Source organism: Rhinolophus sinicus, chromosome 2 (assembly GCF_057876585.1).
Source record: "Rhinolophus sinicus isolate RSI-liver-muscle chromosome 2, RSI-T2T, whole genome shotgun sequence".
In the NCBI taxonomy this organism is placed as follows: Eukaryota; Metazoa; Chordata; class Mammalia; order Chiroptera; family Rhinolophidae; genus Rhinolophus; species Rhinolophus sinicus.
This window is the reverse complement of record NC_142502.1, coordinates 169,327,033-169,348,502: the sequence shown is the minus strand read 5'-3', so window position 1 is coordinate 169,348,502 and position 21,470 is coordinate 169,327,033. Positions and strand designations below refer to the sequence as shown.

General features: G+C 35.3%; 1 protein-coding gene across 2 annotated transcripts in view; it reads right to left on the bottom strand.

The window, feature by feature from the left end:
• Nucleotides 1-21,470, bottom strand: part of MEMO1 (mediator of cell motility 1) — a 106,718-nt gene that overhangs the window by 47,198 nt on the left and 38,050 nt on the right. Inside the window, exons 3-6 of one of the 2 annotated variants that reach the window (XM_074331862.2) lie at nt 20,886-20,967; nt 9,870-9,938; nt 2,760-2,872; nt 724-835 (exon numbers count right to left, since the gene is read on the bottom strand). In XM_074331862.2, coding sequence (XP_074187963.1) covers nt 724-835; nt 2,760-2,872; nt 9,870-9,938; nt 20,886-20,967 — 376 coding nt within the window. The remainder of the gene's footprint in view (nt 1-723; nt 836-2,759; nt 2,873-9,869; nt 9,939-20,885; nt 20,968-21,470) is intronic. The other variant, XM_074331861.2, reaches the window with a different exon arrangement.

Here is a 21,470-nt window from a genome sequence, read left to right as displayed (position 1 = left end):
AAAAACGAGAGAAATGCAACCTACAAAAGAAGAGTATCTAATTTGAACAACTGCCCTAAAAGAAAAAAGAAAGCTTTTCAAACAATTCTTTCGTTTGACCAAAATAAATTAATGACTATCGTGTGACTGGCATTGTGTAGGCACTGATGTGCACGGGGAGAACAAAACAGAGATGGTCCCTGTGCTTACTCTGCTTACAGTCTGCTGAGCACCCGATCACTGGAGCACCTTGAGCAGATACCTAATAAACACCCTGTCAAGCATATTATACAAGAGATTCACGTACTTTGTGTAAGGCTGAAATAAATTATCTCCAGTGTTACTCCCAAATCTAAAATTTTATTATTACTTACAGCACCATACCATAAAAGAATGTAATTGTTATTTTGACATAAAGGTCTAATGAGTAAAATAACAAGCAAATGAATACACACACACACACACACACAAACACACACACACACACACAGTGTGGATTTTTTTTTTTTTTAATATTTCCATCTAATAAAACAACCAGGTCATATGTTCAGCCTTCATAGGCAAACTACTCAAAAACAACTTCGATCCACAGTAAGAAAATCCAACCTCAAATTTTTATTTCATTTCAAATAAAAATTTTTTTTAAATCTCCTTACTCTAATGATTAGCTTACCCTAGTTAAAATAATTCCAAAGAAATTAATATCTATGATTTCTCTGGGATTTCTTATATTAATCAATATACCTTTCCATGGCTTTAGCTGTATAAGGCAAATGCATTTCAATACTGTGTTCATCTTCATCTGTCTGCAGAGACATGCGTTCAAACATTCCTGTCTTCCATAGTTCTCCGTAAACTAAAGAGATTTCAAAATATAGTAAAACAAATATATTAATGTATATCCTTATCCTGTGAGACTCCACCCAGTAACACAAAACTACATGCTTTGGCAAGAGACAGACGCACCACATAATATTCTCCTTCATTTTTTCTCTATTTTTATTATTTTTTTTTAAACTAGCTTTTTACATACCAGACAAAACAATAATACATGTAATAACTTACTCGGCATTTTTATATGTTACATAGTTATATAAAAAAATAATTTAAATTTTTCATCAGTTCCTTTCATTATCTCTAAAATCTAAGCGTTTCCTTAACTTTAATTATCACATGCTAACAAGAGCATAGCTGACTAGAACTCCTACTGAAATACCTACTAGAAAAACCACTGGTCTCCTTACTCATGAGGTTAATAATACAGTTTTTGAATTTTGTTTTGTTCTTTAATAAAATGAATAAGATTATTATCTCACACCTCAAGTTTCTGCCACAGTAAGAACAGAAAATTCCCACTAAGAATGCTATTTTCCTCAAAATTAAAAATAAAGCTTTGGGATAGACCAGAAAATAAATTCACCACTGTACCATGCCATAAATGATATTAAAATGATCTAGTAATTCAGACCCTTCTAATGAATTATACTTAAAATTGGATATTGTACAGCAAGACAATGATGAAGTTTAACATATAAAAAATGATATGAGTATTGTCTTATCATAGAACTGAACCATCATTTTTACAACTACATCAAAGAATGGGTTTACCAATACCAAAGAAAGAGCTACAAATGGTGCTATGACTTTTTTCTACAAAATTATACCTGATTAAAAACCTTCCATTACTTCAATGGCAGGCTATCCAAAATCCAAATTTTATGGATGCCCCAACAAGGTTTTAAAACTAAAGTGTGTCCCCTAAAACCATTCCAGGGAATAAGGCTAGTAATACTTTAGCTTCATTAATAAGATATATTCTAACAACAAATTGCTAATACTTTATGATATGTAATCTAAGTTATGAACACTTAGATGTAAAAAATAAGGGAAAAGAGGTGGTCATTTGCTTCGTAAATGGCTTATTTCACTCTACAGAAGTATTTTTTGCAAAATCTCTGGGAACAATAAGAACTCAACATACTCAAAATATAATTTGATTAACTGGAAGGATACACATCAAATCCATAAAGGTGGTTACTTGGGGGAATATAAATTGAGTGCAGATGAGGAGAAAATTCTGAGTCAATTGTGGATGATGAGTACATGTAACACTAATCTCTGTACTATTCTGTATTTCTTAAATTATGCTCCTCCACACCTCCAAAAATATTGTTTAAAGTCAAAAGATTTTACTTTACATTCAACACATGAGACTCAGCTAAATAAAAAATGAGATTTCTGAAAGTCTACGGGAAAAAAAATCAAAATGAGTCGTTTTAAAAAAAAAATACACTTAAGATTTATGTACTATAGTAACTTTCATCAGTTTCACAACTATAGTCTCATTTTCCCATAAAAATCATTCGAGAGGAAATAAAGGCATTATCACCATTATCTATTTACAACAAGGAAAGTAATATACATAGAGGTAGACTAACATGCCCAGAATCTTTCATCAAGTTGTTGTGGGTACTAATTTCTTGTCTCATGGTACAATGAGTATGTGGTATTTCCCTGAATATAAATGCAACCGCTACAATCTGGAGACTAGTGAATCTGACAGATTTTTGTGGCTGGCAGAAAACCTGTGGTTGTCTTTTAGGCATATGGAAGATTTTCTTTCTTTGTTTTTGTTTTTTGTAGATTAGTTACAACAAATTTTATTTTTAAAATTGAGATGTTACTTAGGATATTCATATTTTAAATTTTTTAATTAACTTAGAATTCCTTTAAAAAAAACCTTTAGCTGTTTAAAAGCTGTAAGATTTCTATATACTTACTCTTTTGGTCAATACGAAGGTCATACAGAGGTGTCCTATATATATCCACACTGGAAAGTGCACACCGAGAGAGGGGCACATGATGAGAAGGCCCAAGGATGAAAATTCTCCGGCTAGGAGATATACAACAAAAACACAGAACAATTGCACATCTACACAAACCTTATTAAATAAAAGGAAGAAAAATAAGTAACTTCCAAAAATTACATGTAGTACTGTTTTCCTTGATTGGTTTCATTGCCTACTATTATGTCCTAAATTGTGTTCCTTTCAAATTCATAGTTCCTCAGAAATGTAATAGTAGATAAGGTCTTTAAATAGGTGATTAAATTAAAATGAGGCCATTAGGGTAAGACCTGAATCCGATATGACTGGTGTCCTTACAAGAAGAAGACACACCAGGGAGCACATACACAGAGAGGTGACCACATGAAGAGGCAACAAGAGAACACCCATCTGAACACCAAGGAAAGAGGCCTCAGGAGAAACCAACCCTGCCAGTACCTTAACCTCTCCAGAACTGTGAGAAAACAAATTTCTGTTGTCTCAGCCACCTAGATCATGTTATTTTCTTATGGTAGCACTAGTAAACTAATATACCTACTAAAGATTTTCTCCTCAGCTAATTAAGTTCATTTCCTTATCTCTGTCTTTTTGTTTGTTGAAAGGCCTTTAAAACAACCACATTCAACACCAAAATATCAGTTACTGATTATCTTCAGTAAACCATCTTGCTACGCTTAAAATCATCTCTGTAATCACAATGGCCAGTTTACAGGTTTTCAATAGCTATAATAATTGAACTTTAAACATTTCAGCTATTAAATAAAATCTCAAAAGTCTAACCATTCTAAACCCGCCTTCTAAGGTTTACCACAGCTTTAATAAAAATACATAATAGTATAAATTCTAAAAATCTATACAAAATATCATTACAAAGAAGCATTCTGATAAAGCTATTTCCACATTTCTTTCATGGCAGAGAAAAAAGGCATCTTGTTGAGAAGAATTCTGTGTAATAAGCTTTCTCTGTTCCCAATCAAGTAGAAGCCGTTCTCAAAAACAAAGAAACTTGATTATGTGTTATTTGCACTGCAGGCTAAAGAGGACTGGGCTAAACTGAGCTTAAATCTTTACAATCCTTTTATCGTGACATCAAGAGTAAAATTAACTTCCTTTCATTTTATCTCAAACATCCCTACAATCTAAATTCCAAAACTATCCATTTTCTCTGTTGTCCCAGATTCCTAAGAATGAAATCTTCTCTCTCTCTCTCTCTCTCTCTCTCTCTCTCTCTCTCTCTCTCTCTCTCTCTCTCTCTCACAGATCCAAGACAACAAAATTCTAAGAAAAAAGGAAATATATGATAGGCTATATACCTAAAAAATTAAGTACTACTCATTGTTCAATTAATGGACAAAGACTGAGACATGAGCTAATTAATCCTTTCACATCAAAAACTTGCAGACCAAGGAATGTGTACTTTAGCAATATATTCATTTTGATAAAATTCTATTATGGCTAAGAAATTAAACTATTACTTGCTGTTTGGAGGGAGGTTGGGAATAAGAAAGATGTGGACAAGGAAAAAGCTTAGAGTCCCAAAACCCTCTAAAGACATCACACATAGCAAACATATAAGACTTCATCCACAGGCCATTTCTAGTCAGAAACATATCTTTTCCTGCTCCCCTCATTCCTGCTAATACTCATTTCTTGTCATCACCTTTATGATGAACTCTAGTTAACCATTTCAGAAAGAAAAGAACAAATCTATAGATTCCTAAAGGAACAAAAGAGATACCACTACGTTCTCCTATCTTAAAAGCACATAAATATCACAATTTTTAAAATTAAAGTCTAATGTGGGACATAGATAATGGTAACTCTGAGTGTTTAAGTGACTTGCCTAAGGATACGTATTTATATGAATCAAGAATCAAGTATGAAAAAAAGGCATTTTTATGTTTGAGGAATTTCTGTGAAAAGAAAAAAGGGATGGAATATTTAAAATCAGAATACTCCTGGGAAATCCAGGATAATTAAAATATGAAATGACTTTTAAAATATCAATCTAAATTCAAGCTATAGATACATTTCATGGCAAGTGTAACAAGGTTCTTTCAGTGGCCAAAAGATGAGCACTACTCCAGAAATAAAGACCCAAGGTCAGCTTGGAAGGCCTAACTGCATCCTTTAATATCTATTTACCTTGCTTGCATTTTTGTCAGACCCAACCTAGATGAAAAGATGAAGAATGCTGGGGAAAAGAGCTTCCTCCAATCTACATTATCCAACTCTGTACCGAACAGATTCTTTCTAGTTTGGCAGAAACTCACCCAGAGGCAACATAGTGAAGTTACACATTTGGTTAAGAGAGATAACAAGAAAAAAGAGGCTTAGGTCTCCCATCAATATAAAATCCTTAAAAGTGATGTACTCAAGAACAAACCAAAAAAGCCTAGGTATCACTGAAGAGAAGGGGGAAAAGGTGCATATTAAAGCAGTAGTAATCACAAAATAGGTCTCTTTGTTAGCTGTATGCTAACAAAAAAGAAAATTAATAGTGTAAATAAAAGATAACACGTTTGTTTGTTTTTTTCTTTTTGATACACTACTACGTCTATAAATACCACAGAAAAGCCATGGAAATATTTTGGAGAGAAATAATATAAGCATTGGACGCAATGCCACTTTCAATTTATTTCTGAAATAATTGCAAGGTGCTTTGTCTTTAGAGAAGTGACTTTTAAATATTAGAGTATCATCACAGTTGCCACACATGTATGTAAAAGAAACCTTTCATATGGAAAATGAGGGAAAATCAGTAGGCAGTCTCTCAGAAATAAATGTAGTTCACATGTGATACCACATTTGTGGAGTTACTTACTATGATGAGTGTCGTCTGTGCACCCAATACATAAGCTATCCGAGTGTCTGCTCTCACAAATATTCAACTACTTATTCTAAATAATGGAACACAAGTAATTTTTAAAAAGCGTTCCATGGCAAATGGAGATATTTTTTAACTAAAGAACAAAATATCATGTGGCCCCAACGAAGATTCCTTTTGCTCTTTTTCTGCCCTGCAAGACTTTCTGAAAGATATGAATCAAGTTACTGTCTAAGTACATCCGGAGTTCCAGTTTTTAATTAAAGTTGTAGTAATAGGAAAAGACTTTGCAACTACAAATATGGAAAAGGACTTAACTAAATGTATCATTTAAAAATTGTCTTTAACAGCCAGAGTACTATTTTTGAAACATAAGTTAGATCACATTGTTCCCCTGCTTAAAAAGTCTTTCAGTGGCTCTTCATGATCACAGCATAAAATCCAAAATCCTTAAAATGGGTTCTAAAGTCTCAAATGAACTAGCCCCTTCTTGCATTACTCTTCCCCTGATCACAGCACTTTATGTACACTGGTCTCCTTGCAAGTTCCTTGATGCCACGGTATACCTTTGCCCACTTCAAAGCTTTCACATGTGCTATTGTTCCTTTTGCATGGCTTCAAAATCATTTCCTCAGAAATGCCTTCCTCAACACTGTATCCACAGTCTAAATCCAAGCACCCTGCATCACAGCAGTTCTCGAAGTATGAACTGTGGATTCCTCAAGGCCCCCTCAAGGAGTCCACAAAATCAACAGTATTTTCATAATTATACAAAGAAGGTATGTGCCTTTTTCACTGTGATGACATTTGCACTTATGGCACAAAAGTGAGACTTGGGCAAACCGCTGGCACATGAGAACTGCGATCAAGGTAATGGAACCAAAGTGTACCAGAAGTCATGTATTCTTCACCTTCACCCACACCAAGTTTTTTCTAAAGGCCAGTATCACCTAATTTCATTAAATCTTGAACTTTGAGTACAGTTTTATAAAAATATTCTGTATAACAAAATGCATTCAATTTGTGGTTTTAAATGCATAAAGCACTTCTGTTACATACAGATGTTGAATCTCAGGGAAAAGCATTAGTGTGATTGTGAGTTGTGAGCTACGCTAGAATTTTTTTCATGGAATGAAATTTTTACTTCAAAAATGACTGCAGACAAATTTAGGTATTCGGCAGAAATTTCTAAGATGAACAAAATGAGCCTGCCACTTCAAAGAAAACATTGAAGCTTTTAAGCGAAAATCAGACTTTTGCAAAATTCCTATCACTGTGAAACTGACAGCTTCCCAATAATGAAAGATTTTTCTGATGAAATTGGTAGCGATATTAACAAATAAGATTTTTTGACATTGTATGATAAATGTCAACATTTGAAAGATCTGCCTAAATCAATGCACAAGTTATTTTCCAAATGTCCCATGTAGGATGTTACAAAAATCACGCAAAAATAAAAGATCCCTTCGAAGTGCAAGATCGCATAGTATAAAAGATGATCCTGGTTGACATGCAGACAATGGATTAGTGTGGAGGGGAAGAACAGAAGCTGGTGGTATAGAATTTAACCTTCTCTCTTGGACTTATGTTTTCTCTGTACTTCTCATGGTTCCCAAAAGGATTTCTTTGTGTTTTCTCAAAGGACTCTGGAGACTCTGCAAATCTCAGGGAGGGCCACTTTCAAAAGAATACAACTACGACTGTGAATTATTATTACACTTAGACCTTCAAAATGTATTTATTCAGAAATCAATTAATATATATTAATTATAAAAATAAGCTGATTATATCACATCCATCATTTGTCTCCCTTTTTACTGATCTCCTTTACCATTTTCTTAGTCCGTGGCTCTCTTTCCTTTTTATTCTCTTTCTTTTTCTTTCCAGTCTCACTTTCCATCAACTTAAATTTAACAAATACTTTACACTTCTACCAATACTGGCTCTATATCTCTACATGCATTCCAAGTCCAAATTTAATTCAGGGGTACCCTTCCAGCCCATAACATCAATAAAAATTCTGCCAAATAGGAAAAAGTTTAGAAAAAGCTGTTATATAAACTAACTTTGATTACGTAATAGCTGGTTTACAGGCCCAGGGTCAAATGAAGGAAGCTTCTGAAAATCTTTCCAATTTAATTTCTACTTACTCTTATTCAAGAAATAATTTAGTTAAAATTGTATATTAAATATGTATCAAAAAATATTTGTTAAAGATGTCCCTCAAAACTTTATAAATGAGGCAAGGCTAATCAAAACCTCATCAGTTCGGCAACATTACATTTCATTTATTATTTAAAATTCACTAAAAATAATTTTCAACACAAGTATGATACAATGTGCAGAGCATACTACATAAAAACAAAAAAAGAGCTGTGGGTGAGATTTTCTTTTTAAATTCATGGCTGCTATGAGCTACTTCTTTTGAGTCATTATCCTTCATCTCCATTAGAACAGGTCTAACCTTTTTTAACAAGCAACATAGGACAGAATTAAGATGATTAATTTTATCTATTCATACAGCATGTGTACAACTGGCAATACTGACTGGACCCTGATACTGGGTCACATGTAGTGAATTAACTATTTAAATAAAAATGCTGGTAAGAAAATTAAGTAATTTGGGAGGCTATTCCCAATATTGCTGGATTATTCCCAGCAGAAGCTTTTGAAGGTTCACACATTTCTTATTTTAGAGAGTAGCATACTAAGCTTTTGAAAATTCACAAGTTTATCATTTTAGACAGTAGCATACTACGCAGTCTCACTTTGCCAGAAAGATTTTTTAAAGCTAATTTCAGAGCTGTCATTGAATTATTAAAAGCTTATATGCTTTAAACATCATATGAAATATACTGTCAGATTCTAAAATAATTCAGGTACCTTACCCTGTCAATGATAAATTATTCTTATTTCATTAACCACAACTTAACAAGTACAATAAAGAATTTTAAATTACAAAGTGGTTAAAATACAAAGGACTTTGCATTTTTTCTTTAAAAAGGCTCATCTCCAGGTTTTCACAGAAAAATTTAAAAACCAAAATATTTAACTGTTAGTGCTTCTGTACCCAATTTCAACGTGGGGGGGTGGAGTATTCTCCATACCTCCAACAAGGCATTCTGTGACACCCCAGGATGTCCAAGAATTCAACTCAATTCTGATACTATCTACCTGGAGATAGCATCTGATTCCAGAGGTTATGGGTTCAGTTCTACAAGACTGCCCCCCAGCCCCACCTTCAGATGCTAACCGGAAGCCCAGGTTGTCACTTGTGCTTCTGACTGACCAGCTACAGGTTGGAGATTCGAACGACCCCTTCCGTGGACTTTAATTCAGACTTCAGTCACAATTCCAGGTTGTTAGCTGTACTTCTGACTGACTGGCTATAAATCAGAGATTGCAATGACCCTCTCCATGGTTTCGATTAGTTTGCTACAGCAGCTCACAGAATTCAGAGAAACACTTTACTTCTAAGATCACTGATTTGTTACAAAAGGATATCTCAGGAACAACCAGGTGGAAGAGACGCATAGAGCAAGGTATGGGGAAAGGGCGTGGAACTTCCATGCCCTCTCCACCTTGCCAGTCTCCCTCAAATCTCCATGTGTTCACCAACCCAGAAGCTCTCTGAACCCTGTCCTTTTGGGTCTTTTGTGGAGGTTTCATTAGTCGTGACTAATTAAATCACTGGACATTGGTGACTGATTCAACCTCCAGGCCCTCCCCACTCCCCAGAGGTCAGGAATGGGACTAAAAGTTGCAACCCTCTAATCACATGGTTGGTTCTCCTGGAAACAAGCCCCCATCCTTAGGTGGGGTCCAGAAACCAACTCATTGCACTTCTCTATAACAAGAGACACCTTAGTCACATTCAACACTTAGGAAATTCCAAGGGTTAGGGGAATCACTTAAGTGACCAAAATATATTTCTTATAAGTCACAATATCACATTAACCTTCTAACATTTCCAGAACTAAACATTTTACGAACTAAAGGGGAGACAATAAAATGTTCAGACAATAAAAAATAGTATTAACACTTTCCATAACCAATATAAAGTATAACCAAATTTATAAAAAGTCAAATTCCTAATGAAATACAGTATATATTAACAATAGTATGCAAAACAAATTACTTCAGTGACAAAGCAATTATGATATAATTCCCAATCTTCTTCTCCCATAAATAAAATGGTCTCTGACTATATTACTTACGTAATAGATGGATCCACTTGTTTGTAAGCATGAGCAGCACAAGACCCACAGTACGTATATCCTGCATGGCTACAAAACAAAATATTTTTTAAACTTAATCATCAGATTCAAAATCAAGACATTCTGGGGAAAAAAGCTTTTGAAAGAAATATAACTACGGTAAACAACAGAATTGAGTGAATAGATTAAAAACAATGTAACTAAAGATTCAACTTCTAGACAATAATAGGAAACATAATTGTTCTGTGTTCCAATTTTAAAATTTAAAAAGTATTTTACAATTTTTTTGGTCTGAAAACAAATTAGATTTGGAGCTATCTAAGGCTTACTTGAAGTTGCTGATGTAATGCTAATACTATATGAGTTTTTAACATGCCTCTTCAACACCATTAGTAAACTATTACATAACAATGATAAGACTAAGAGCAAGTCAAATCAGGCCAGAACTAATACCCTACAGTGAACAACTCACTACCCTCTGTGTCTTTAGGAATAAGATAATTGACTTGGCTTCTGTGTATTATGTCTTTTATTTTTCTCTCTCCACAACTTATCTCTTTCATCTCAGTATTAGATTATTATCTATAGAATTATAGAATGACTGTTTCCGGAACTCTTTTTTTTTTCTTGACTCATTCAAGTTATAGGAGTCTAGAAACATTTCCCTTGGTGCTTACTTGTTAGTATGTAGCCAGTGGTATGTTGGTAATGGTTAACAATTGGCTCTGCAGAATAAAAATGTATACTATACACCTGTACATAATTTATTATAAATTTTACTGAATTAAAACATGTATCACATAATTTACAAATAATGAAAAAATACACAATACTCTTTACTGTAAATTCCACATAGCCAACCGTCACAGAATGCTTTCACTGATTTTAGCGGAACTCTTATCCATAGCCAAGTGAAGGCTGTAACTGACAGGAGTAAAACAATGAAGACATCATTCATTCAACAATGACGTGAATGACTTCTTTGCTGTTTAGATAATAGTTTTCATTACTAGAAAGAGTATTTCCTTCCTCACTTTTTTGTGCTATTCACAATATAAAGGCTACAGACACAACATAATTTTAAGTATAATTTGCATTATTAACCTTTCCCCATTACTTCCCTAAGTACAGAAAAATCAACAAAAAATAAAGCCCTGACTTGTAGCCATTTGCCAATTACTGTGGAATAAATCATTCCCCACCATGGCCAATTTCAAGATGCACAGTAAATTAAAAACAAAAAACACAGACTTGGAGAAAATGTTTGTAAAGCATATATCTGATAAAGGATTTATATCTGAATACGTTAAAAATGTCAAAACAAACAACCCAATACTTAAAAAAAAAAAAAGGGCAACCATTTTTGCAAGACAAAAAGTTATAAAGATTGGTTACCTAACAATGTGAATGTATTTAAACTGTACTGACCTGTTTATATAAAATGTTAAAAATAGTTAAGATGGTAAATTTTATGTTATGTGCATTTCACCACAACTAAAACTAAGTTTAAATAGGAAAAGATGTGAACAGATAACTTCATCAAAGAATATACTGGGATCGCAAATAAGCGTATGAAAGATTGCTCGACATCATTTAGTCATTAAGGAAAGAAGCAAATTAAAACTAAAATGATCTACCACTAAACATCCACTAGAATAGCTAAAATTAAAAACAGTGGGCATACCAAATGTGGCAAGGATGTAGAACTGAAACTAAATATACACTGATGGAAATGTAAAACAGTACAACTACTTTGGAAAAGAGTTTGGCAATTTCTTAAAAAGTTAAACATACTGTTGTCATGTGACCCAAGCTATTCCACACCTAAAAAAAGAAAAGGAAAAAAAGAAAAAAGAAAGCATTATGTCCACACAAAGATTTGTGCACAAATGTTCAATCCCTCTGTAGTATGTTCAATTTATCTGTAATAGCCCAAACTGGAAACTAAATGACTCTCAAAAGATGAATGGAAAAACAAATTGTGGTCCATCCATACAATGGAATATTCATCAGCAATAGAAAGAAATGAACTATTGACACACTCAAATTAGTAATGCTAAAAAAAAAAAAGTAAAAATCAATAAAGAAATATGCTAAGAGCCAAAAGCCAGACAAAAAAAAGAAAAAAAGAAAAAAAGTCCATACTGTATGATTCCATTTAAATAATTCTAGAAAATAAAAACTAATCTATAGTGACAGAAAGTATATCAGTGGGTGTGGAAGGAAAGGGCACAAGGAAATTTTTGAGGATGATGAATATGATCATTATCTTAATTATGGGGATGGTTTCACGGGTGTACACATATTTCAAACTTATCAAATTGTACACTTTACATATATGCAGCTGTATGTTAATCATACCACAATAAAGTTCTGTTTTTAAAATGGTCCTCAGCTGAACTAGCTTAAGATATGAAGGGAGAAAAAGAGATTCACCTATGTCAATCGCAGCAACACAAGATAGTAGGGTGCTGAATTAGGAGCTAAGTAATATGGGATATACACTAAGCACACTGAAATCACTGAGGGCTTTATTGGTTGGATTAATTGGCTTTATTGGAGTCACTCTTATCCAAGGGAGACTATCAAGTTGCCCCATATGGAAATGCTCTCACAACACACTTCTAATCTTAGCTAGAAGGAAATGTAAGTTGTTCTACAGCTCAGCACATAGAGTTCTGCTGTCATCCTGTACTGATCTTGAATACTCTAGCCTAACCAGGGGCTCTATTTTATCTGGTTATGTCCCCCATCTTCTAGCACCCAAGACCCCAAGTACTGACTGCCTCAGACTCCTAACACCTGTTCTTGACCTTAACATTACTCACTGCTCCTCATCAATTCAGAAATATGCTATCTTGCCGGGTCACGTGGACCTTAAAAACCATCTGATTTATCTGGATGCCCTTCTCTGTCTCTGACATCTCAGATTTTCAACACTGCTTTGCTTTCAGTTGTCACTCATTTTCCATCCCTCCCCTTCCCATCCTTATACCTTAAACTGGTTCTTCCATCTTAGACTCGGTTTTCAGACTTTAGTTCCTATATCCCATTTTTGAATTTAAAGGTCTTGAACCCCAGTCCATATCTTTAAGTCAAACTATCTTTCTAGTCTGAGTCTCTCCCAGTTTTACCAATCCTGTTCCTACCCAAGCTCAGTTCTTAAAAGTTAAAAAGGCCTCTTAAAGGCGTTGGATTCTTGAAGTATGGGAAGGATAGAAATAGTAAGAGTAGCAGGGCAAGGGCACAAAGGAAGGCCATAAAGGCTGAAGAAAGAACATGAACAAATGTCCAAGTGTATGACGTGGATGAGAAAATATGAGGCTGGCCTGAGTGGAACAGGAGAGTCAGACGGGAGTCTGGGCTTGACAACACAAGTTACTGAACAATTGTCATAACCTCTTGAGCAAGGGAGTGGCAATCTAGAACTGTTACCAGTCTAGTACTGAAGAACGTGAGCTGAATGGACACACTAGCAACAGGAGGTGTTACGTGAAGCTCTCTTGGAATGGGGCACGAGGTAGTAACGTCATGGTCGTGAATGGTGTCAGTGGCAGTGGGAAATGAAAAATCAATGTTCTAAGGTCTAAAAAGAGAAACTGATACATCTTAGTGACCAAGTAGGCGTAAGAGGATGAGGAGGAGTGAACTGTGATAATGGTAATAATTCACTTTTACCGAGTGCTTACTATGTGTCAGGCACTCCTCTATGTCACTCAAAGCATTTACTCACTTAATCTTCACACCAACCCTATGAGATAGGAATTATTATTTTCTCATTTTGTAGGTGAAGAAACTAAAGCAGAAAGGTTAAGAAACTTGCTCAAGGTCACATAGATACTGAGTAGCGACGCCAGGACTTAGAGTCAGACAGCAGAGCGCCAGAACCAATTCTTAACCACCAAAGGGACCTTAACATATCTGAAGGAAGAAAGGAAGGATTCCATGGAGTAGGAAAAGCAACACGCCTAGAATCTGGAGGAATACTTACAGAATCAAATATCCTATAAGACTACAGGAAAGGAAGACAGTTTTGAAAAAATGGTTGAGGTAAATATGTTTTATATTAGGTTGGTGCAAAAGTAATTGCTGTTTAAAAGGTTAAAAATAATTGCAAAAACCACAATTACTTTTGTCCCAACCTAATAACAGAACTCAGATTTCATGGTTTCAGTCTTTTTGAAGTGGAAGACTTAAAATTGTCTGCTTGAAATAAAGACAAAATAGTTGCAAAAAGAGAGGATGAGTCTTAATTTAGAGAGAACACATTGCAAAGAATTAAAAAAGAATCAAGTATACCATCCCTCTTGACCCCCATCATGAGGAATTCTAATTCATGAAAAGGACCAAGATCATTTTCAAAAAGAATTTCTAATTCTTCCCTTTTCCTGGCCCAGATATAAGGTAATGAAGAAAGCCCAAGTAATAATCATCAAATCTCACCACTGATCCTCAGTTCCTACACCCTTCTCTTGCTAATAAAACTTATGATTCTACACGTATGTGGAAACAAGTTTTCATTAAGGCATCACTCCTAATAAAGGAAGCTTCACCAAGGGAACATCTAAGGTTTTTTTCTTTTGTGCTAATGGCCAGGAGACCCATGAAAATTTGAGCTCTACAGATATTTGAATATGCATTGTAAAAGTATGCCCCAGTCAGTTGTTTGTTTGTTTGTTTTTTAAATACTGAAAGCATTTGCTACTATGATTTTTTTTTTTAATTGGGGAAGGGGAACAGGACTTTATTGGGGAACAGTGTGTACTTCCAGGCCTTTTTTCCAAGTCAAGTTGTTGTCCTTTCAGTCTTAGTTGTGGGGGGCGCAGCTCAGGTCCAGGTCCAGTTGCCATTTCTAGTTGCAGGGGGCACAGCCCACCATCCCTTGCGGGAGTCGAGGAGTCAAACTGGCAACCTTGTGGTTGAGAGGACGCACTCCAACCAACTGAGCTATTAGGGAGCTCAACGGCAGCTCAGCTCAAGGTGCTGTGTTCAATCTTAGTTGCAGGGGGCGCTGCCCACCATCCCTTGCGGGACTCGAGGAATTGAACTGACAACCTTGTGGTTGAGAGCCGGTGCTCCAACCAACTGAGCCATCCGGGAGGCAGCTCAGCTCAAGGTGCCGTGTTCAATCTTAGTTGCAGGGTGCGGAGCCCACCATCCCTTGCAGGACACGAGGACTTGAACCGACAACCTTGTTGAGAGCCCACTGGCCCATGTGGGAATCGAACTGGCAGCCTTCGGAGTTAGGAGCACGGAGCTCTAACCGCCTGAGCCACCGGGCCGGCCCCCCAGTCAGTTTTTTAAAAGCTATTAAAATCCTTAACACAAAGTCATCCCTGCTAGCTCTTCCAGGTCACTCTGGTTCCCAACGTAACTTCTCATGAAAGCAAATACAAAATTAAACTTTAGTACGTATAATTTGGCATTAGGCTAAATCATGCCTCTAAAAACTTTCTTTTAACAGGAAGTACTTTTGCTTCTCCCATTACTCCTACACAGCAGACCCTTTCCATCAGTACAGTTCCTAACCCTCCAGAATCTCTCTGCCCCCCACAGAGCTTTAATCACAAGAGGATGCAAGGCCATTGTCCGTGATTACTTACTGGTTAAGTGGCAGTTTCCCTCCCACACAGCAACCTTGCAGTGGTGTGATTTAAATTCCTAAGTCAGGAAAATTACCAATTACTACATGACATGGACTTTCACTCCTTTATTCTGAGACCTTCAAGGTTATAGGTGAATAGTTTAAACTGTGACTGCCAAGAGTCTACCACACATTCTATAAGAATCTTTTCATCAAAGGGGATATAGAAAATAATAAAAGAATGCTTACTTGGATTCGACAAAGTCAGGTTCTCACACTCCTAGTTCTACTTAATACCAGCAAAAATACAAAATAAAAAGATTGGAGTAGATGAAATGAGAAGATTGGACCAGATGAAATAAGATCTCCAGCATAAGAAAAGTCTGTTGAGCTCTACTTAAGCTAAGGTCTCATCCAGAAAACTAGAAACTAAATTTAAAAACACCTGTGAACATGTGGGAGTCAATCTGAATGACAGACAACTGGCCCTAAAAAGTTTGTAGAAACAGCGGCCTCCACATTGCCTCTGTTTTATTTTGCTGCACGTTGCTTTTTATTCTTTTCTTTCATAGGCACTGCTCAATGGCCCTCAAAATTCTGGCTTCAAAAAAAATATTAGCAGATGATTATATATTTTTTTTAATATCCAGGTTAGTCATTATTCAGAATGCTTTATTTTTACAAAACGGAATCTCACAAATATTAAGTTAACAACACTGTGAGCTAAGGCAAGTTATTAAAGTCATTCAAGTCAGACAAGAATAAACCAACCACAATGTTGCATACCTACATTTTTTTACCGCTAGGATATATAGGATTTAAGATATTGCCATGAGTAACCTACTGCTGACATACACAAGGATGAGAAATAAAGAAGTTGTCCATCTCCAGTGACTTAAGAACTATGTAATTTATGAAGATTCATTGCCTCGTGATATACACTGGGAGAGCTCTACAGGTATGCTTCACTACACACACACACACACACACACACACACACAGGTCTTCTGGATAAAAGATTGTTAGCTTTTAGCTAAATTAGTTTTAATATTAAAAGTAATACATGCACACAGTAAAAAAGGTCAAACAATACAGAGGGTACAAAATGGAAGTGACAGTACCCTTTAGCCCATACTCCTCTCACTAGGTTAATTACTAACAATCAACCTCTATTTTAAATATGTCTGACAGGGGCTTCAATATTCATAGTATCTGCTTTATAGTAAAAAATAATTTTATTATGTAAATAAGCCCCTTCCCCAATTATCTGATCATATTTTTATATTCAACAAGAGGTTTGTTAAGTGATGCATACCTGTACAGTTCCACTCTAAGGGTTGCTGAGATATTCCTGCACACTGCAATACAAACAACAATTTTGGCATCAAGGTGTCTGGCAGTCATGGTAGGAAGGCTTTGGAACTCCTACTTCATGAGATCATTTCAATATATATCCCTGGGCCACATACTGTCTCCTGTGCCTCAAGATAAGTAAGGCAGCTCTAAATTCAAACAAAGGATATTTTTTAATCAAATTAAATTCTTTTGAAACTCCCAAATGTGCTTGCCTATGCATCACATAGGTTAGAATTCATTAAGATTGATCAACAGTTGGTTTATGGGTCAATATTTATTCTTTAATGACATCATTCTATTTAATCTACATCAATATAAAAATGAGTAACCTGTTTAAGTACTTTCAAAAGTGTGTATCTAGCTTCTGAGTTTGTTTGTGTAAGGCATCCCTTATATGAATTATGTCTATCAAGGCAAAATCTACGAAAAGCTGGTCCCAGAGAGCTAGAATTTAAAAAATTTAAAGTATGTTTTTGATAGACTTTATTTGAAAATTAGAAATCTTAAAATTTTAGTTTTCTAATTCCTATATAAGCATATTCTTACAAAGACCCTTTTGTGCCTCTGTAGCAATAAAATATTTGTTGTTGATTTTCTACCTAAAAAAAAAACACAAAAAAAACCTAACTCTGGAAAGGAAAATAATTACTTTTGGAAACCACATAATAAGATAAATGACTATACTTAAAGTTTCCATATGTTAACAAAATGGAAATTACCTATATATGCATAAATGTAACTACAAAGTTACTATATAGCAGAAACATGCACACCAAAGCCAAAACTATTTTCAAATATCCATTTTAAAACTTAAGGTAACTTGGAAATCTTTTACAAATCAATATATTTCTAACTTGAGCTCAAACATTTCATTTTCCAGACCATTGCCAAAGATTTCTATTTTAAACTTGCTACAAGGAAACAAGTCTAGCTACTTTTTCATGAATAACTAACTTCAACTTAATTATGTGTTGATTCAGCTCAGCTCCCACATTTAGAACAAGTTTTAACTAGGAAGGTAGCACACCATAATAGTCAAATACCAGCAAAGTAATGGGAAAGACAATACAACCTGTCTCATGAGTTACTATAAAGTGATCCATTGTTTCTCACCCAATCAACAACATATCTCACTTATATAAACTTTCCCTCTTATCTCTGCATATAAAATTTTCTTTTCCTACAGGAACAGTTCCTCAACATTAGAGTACTTTAACACCTTCCACTTTGAATAAAAATTCTCTCCTGACACCATGTTCCCACTGCTATATTTCCTTCATTTACAGCAAAATTCATCAAATACTATCTATACTGACTATCTCCATTTCCCGTTCAGATTTTTTCTTAAACCACACCAATTGTGCTTTCATCCTCACCACTCCAAAGAAATTGTTCTCATCAAGGTAATCAGCAATCTCCAGATTGCAAAATCCAATTATCAAGTCTCAGTCCTTATTTGACCAATCAGCAGAATTTGACACAGCCGATCATTTTCTCCTCCCTGACGTGTTTTTCATTCTTTTGCCTCCCAGGGACACCACCCTCTCTTAGTTTTCCTCCTTGCTCACTGGTCCTCCTTCAATATCTCCTTTACAAATGGTCATCTTCATCCTGACCTCTAAATAAAGCTGGCTTGCCTAACGGCTTAGTCCCTGGACGTCTTCCCTACCTTTATTTTACTCCCTAGGCATCTATAGCCTGTTTAGACTTTAAGCGTGATATATCCACCAACACAACCTGACCCTTCTTCCCTATACTACAAGATTCATATAACTAGCTGCCGATTTGAAATCTCCACTTGGATATCTAACAGGCATCTCAGCATGAACACGGTCAAAGTCAAATTCTAGTTTCTACATAAACACTTCTACTCCCCACCTCTACCCGTTTGCCCCTTATCAGTATAAAAGCAATTCCATCCTTTCAGTTTCACAGGCCAAGACTTAAGAGGCATCCTTAACTCTTCTCCTATTTTATCGGTCCTTCCCTTCGAAATGCATCCAGCTGCTTCTCATCATCTCCACCAGTAGCTCCCCAGTCAAAGCCACCATGGCCATCTCTTCTCTGTAATAAGCCTCCTAAACCGGACTCCATTCCCACAAAACAGAACATCCATATTGTAGGCAAGAGGAAGCCTTTTCAAACCTAAGTCAGGTCATGTCACTTTTCTGCTCAGAACTTCTCATGACTTGCCATTTCACTTGGAATAAAAACCAAAGTTTTTCTGACAGCCTACACCGCCTCTCCAGCACCCCTGCTGCCTATCTCATGCACTATTTTCTCTCTCACACAGGCCACTCCAGCTACACTGGTCTCCTTGCTCTTTTCTCAAACACATTAAGCATATTCTGCCCCAGAGCCTTTGCACTTGCTGTTCCTCAGCTTAAAACCCTCTTTCCCTGGGTATCTGTGTAACTTCTCTCTCACATCATTTAGGCTCAGATGTTACCTTGTCAGGGAGACTTGTTCTTACTATCCTATGCAAACTAGCAAACTCCCTAACTATCGTGTCACTCTCAATCCTCTTAATCCGCTTTACTTTTCTTCTTAGCACCCATCAGCACCTGACACAGAATAAATTATTTAATTGTTTGTCTGTCTTCCCCAAGTACTAAAATGCAAGCACTATGAGAGCAGTAATTTGATTTATTCAAAACACAGCACAAAGAAGAGCACCTGGCATTTAGCCTGGTACACATTTGCTGAGTGACTAAATAAACTGCAAGTCATCGTGCTAAAAAACAAAAAGTTTTATAAAGATTAGCTCATTTAATCGTCAAAAAAACTCTATGAAGGTAGGTACTACTATTATTCCAAATATACCAATGAGACAAAGGCACAAGAGATTAAATAACTTGTATGTCACAGAGCTTGTAAGTGGTACATAGAGACAGCCTCCTGTAGCTATTAAATGACATTGTTAGATAATACAAATGGAATAGTTAACAAAATGTTTGGCATAGAAAACACCTAACATTTACGGAATACTTATTATGTGCCAAACATTAATGTAGGCTCTTAATGTGTATTTACTCATTTAATTCTCATATTGTTTAATAAGTGATTGCTATTATTATTTTCACTATTATTTATCAGGGTACCAACCTTAACTCAATAGAAGTCACATAAAAGAAGCTACTGTGAGAGAAACAGCACAAACTCCAACCTTTACTCTTCGAAGAAAAATGTTAACATGTGCATAAAATAATGTGTTTTGAGGATTAGCACTGGAAACCAAATCAAAATTAACTGAATTCTTATCATACACAAACATATCATTAAAGGTGTATTGCTAACTTGTAGTTCTAAAAAGTCCTCTAACATTCAAAGACAAAATAGTCACAGATTTTCTTCATTACAAAAAGAAAAGTCTATTCCTAAGGTGAAGGGTTAAGTACAAATGGGTAGTTACAAAATAGTCACAGGATGGAAAGTACAGCATAGAGAATATAGTCAATGATATGGTAATCACTACATATGGTGCCAAGTGGGTACTAGACTTATCGGGGGGGATCACTTTGTAAATTATACAAATGTCTAACCACTAGGCTGTGCTCCCAAAACTAATATAAAACAATATTGAATGTTAACTGCAATTGAAAAATTTTAAAGAATAATAATCACTGAAATATTTTTTAAAGATCTACTCCTCCCCCAAAACTCTGGTTGCTACTCCATACTGCACTGTATTATGCTTAATACATCTTTTTCATTATAAGGTACAAATTATCTGGATTAAAGTAGATCTTTTTAATGTTTAAAATAGAATTTATTCACTTATACCAGTTATTACTGAAATTACCAAGTTTACTTAAGGTAAACAACCCTCTGCTTTAAAAATTAGTTTTATTACCAAAAATAAATTTTGAAATTACTGCATCTGAGAAAATACAGTAGCCAATTTCTTTTATCCTGGAGTTAAAGTGAAAGTCACAGGAATCCTGAAAATTACTGGATATAATTTTGTCAGCTCAATATAGCATTTGGTTTTTTATTTTTAGTTTAACTTGTAGACATTCATTCTTCATTAATAATTAACATATGAAAGATTCTAGGTAAAGACCCTTAATACTTACGGTGCAATAATGGCTCTAGCAGGTCTTTTTGTAGACTGTACTTGTGAAAGCCAACCTTCTAGCTGTGCATTCAGCTGCGGCCCTATAAAAAGAGAAAGAGGGAAACTGGAGTCAGCAAAACAATGTACTATAGATACCCATGCATAACACAAAGCCCTCATTGAACCTATTTGGGACTAAAATAGCTTAATGGGCAGTGGGATCATCAGTATGGATGTTAAAGGTTGAAACTTAATCAACTACATACAAAGTCTCAAGCAAGCCATATGCTAAGGCCAAGTTCTGATTAAACAAAATTTGCCTTTATTTGCTTATTTATTTATTACCATCTTCATTCCAGAACAAGCACAACAATATGATCTACAATTTGAGGTGATGTTTAAGCAAAACAAGAAACAGAAAACTGTTAGCTCATGAAAAGATAATAATTGAGTGAATATTTCTTAAGAGCACCAAAGACTGCTGTAATCACCAAAATCACACCCATGGATCACTCCCACACCCAATAACCTTTTCTTCCATCCACTCCAGCCCCCTCCTCCCACAATCAGATCAATAACCAGTAATTACATTACCTCAAAAATC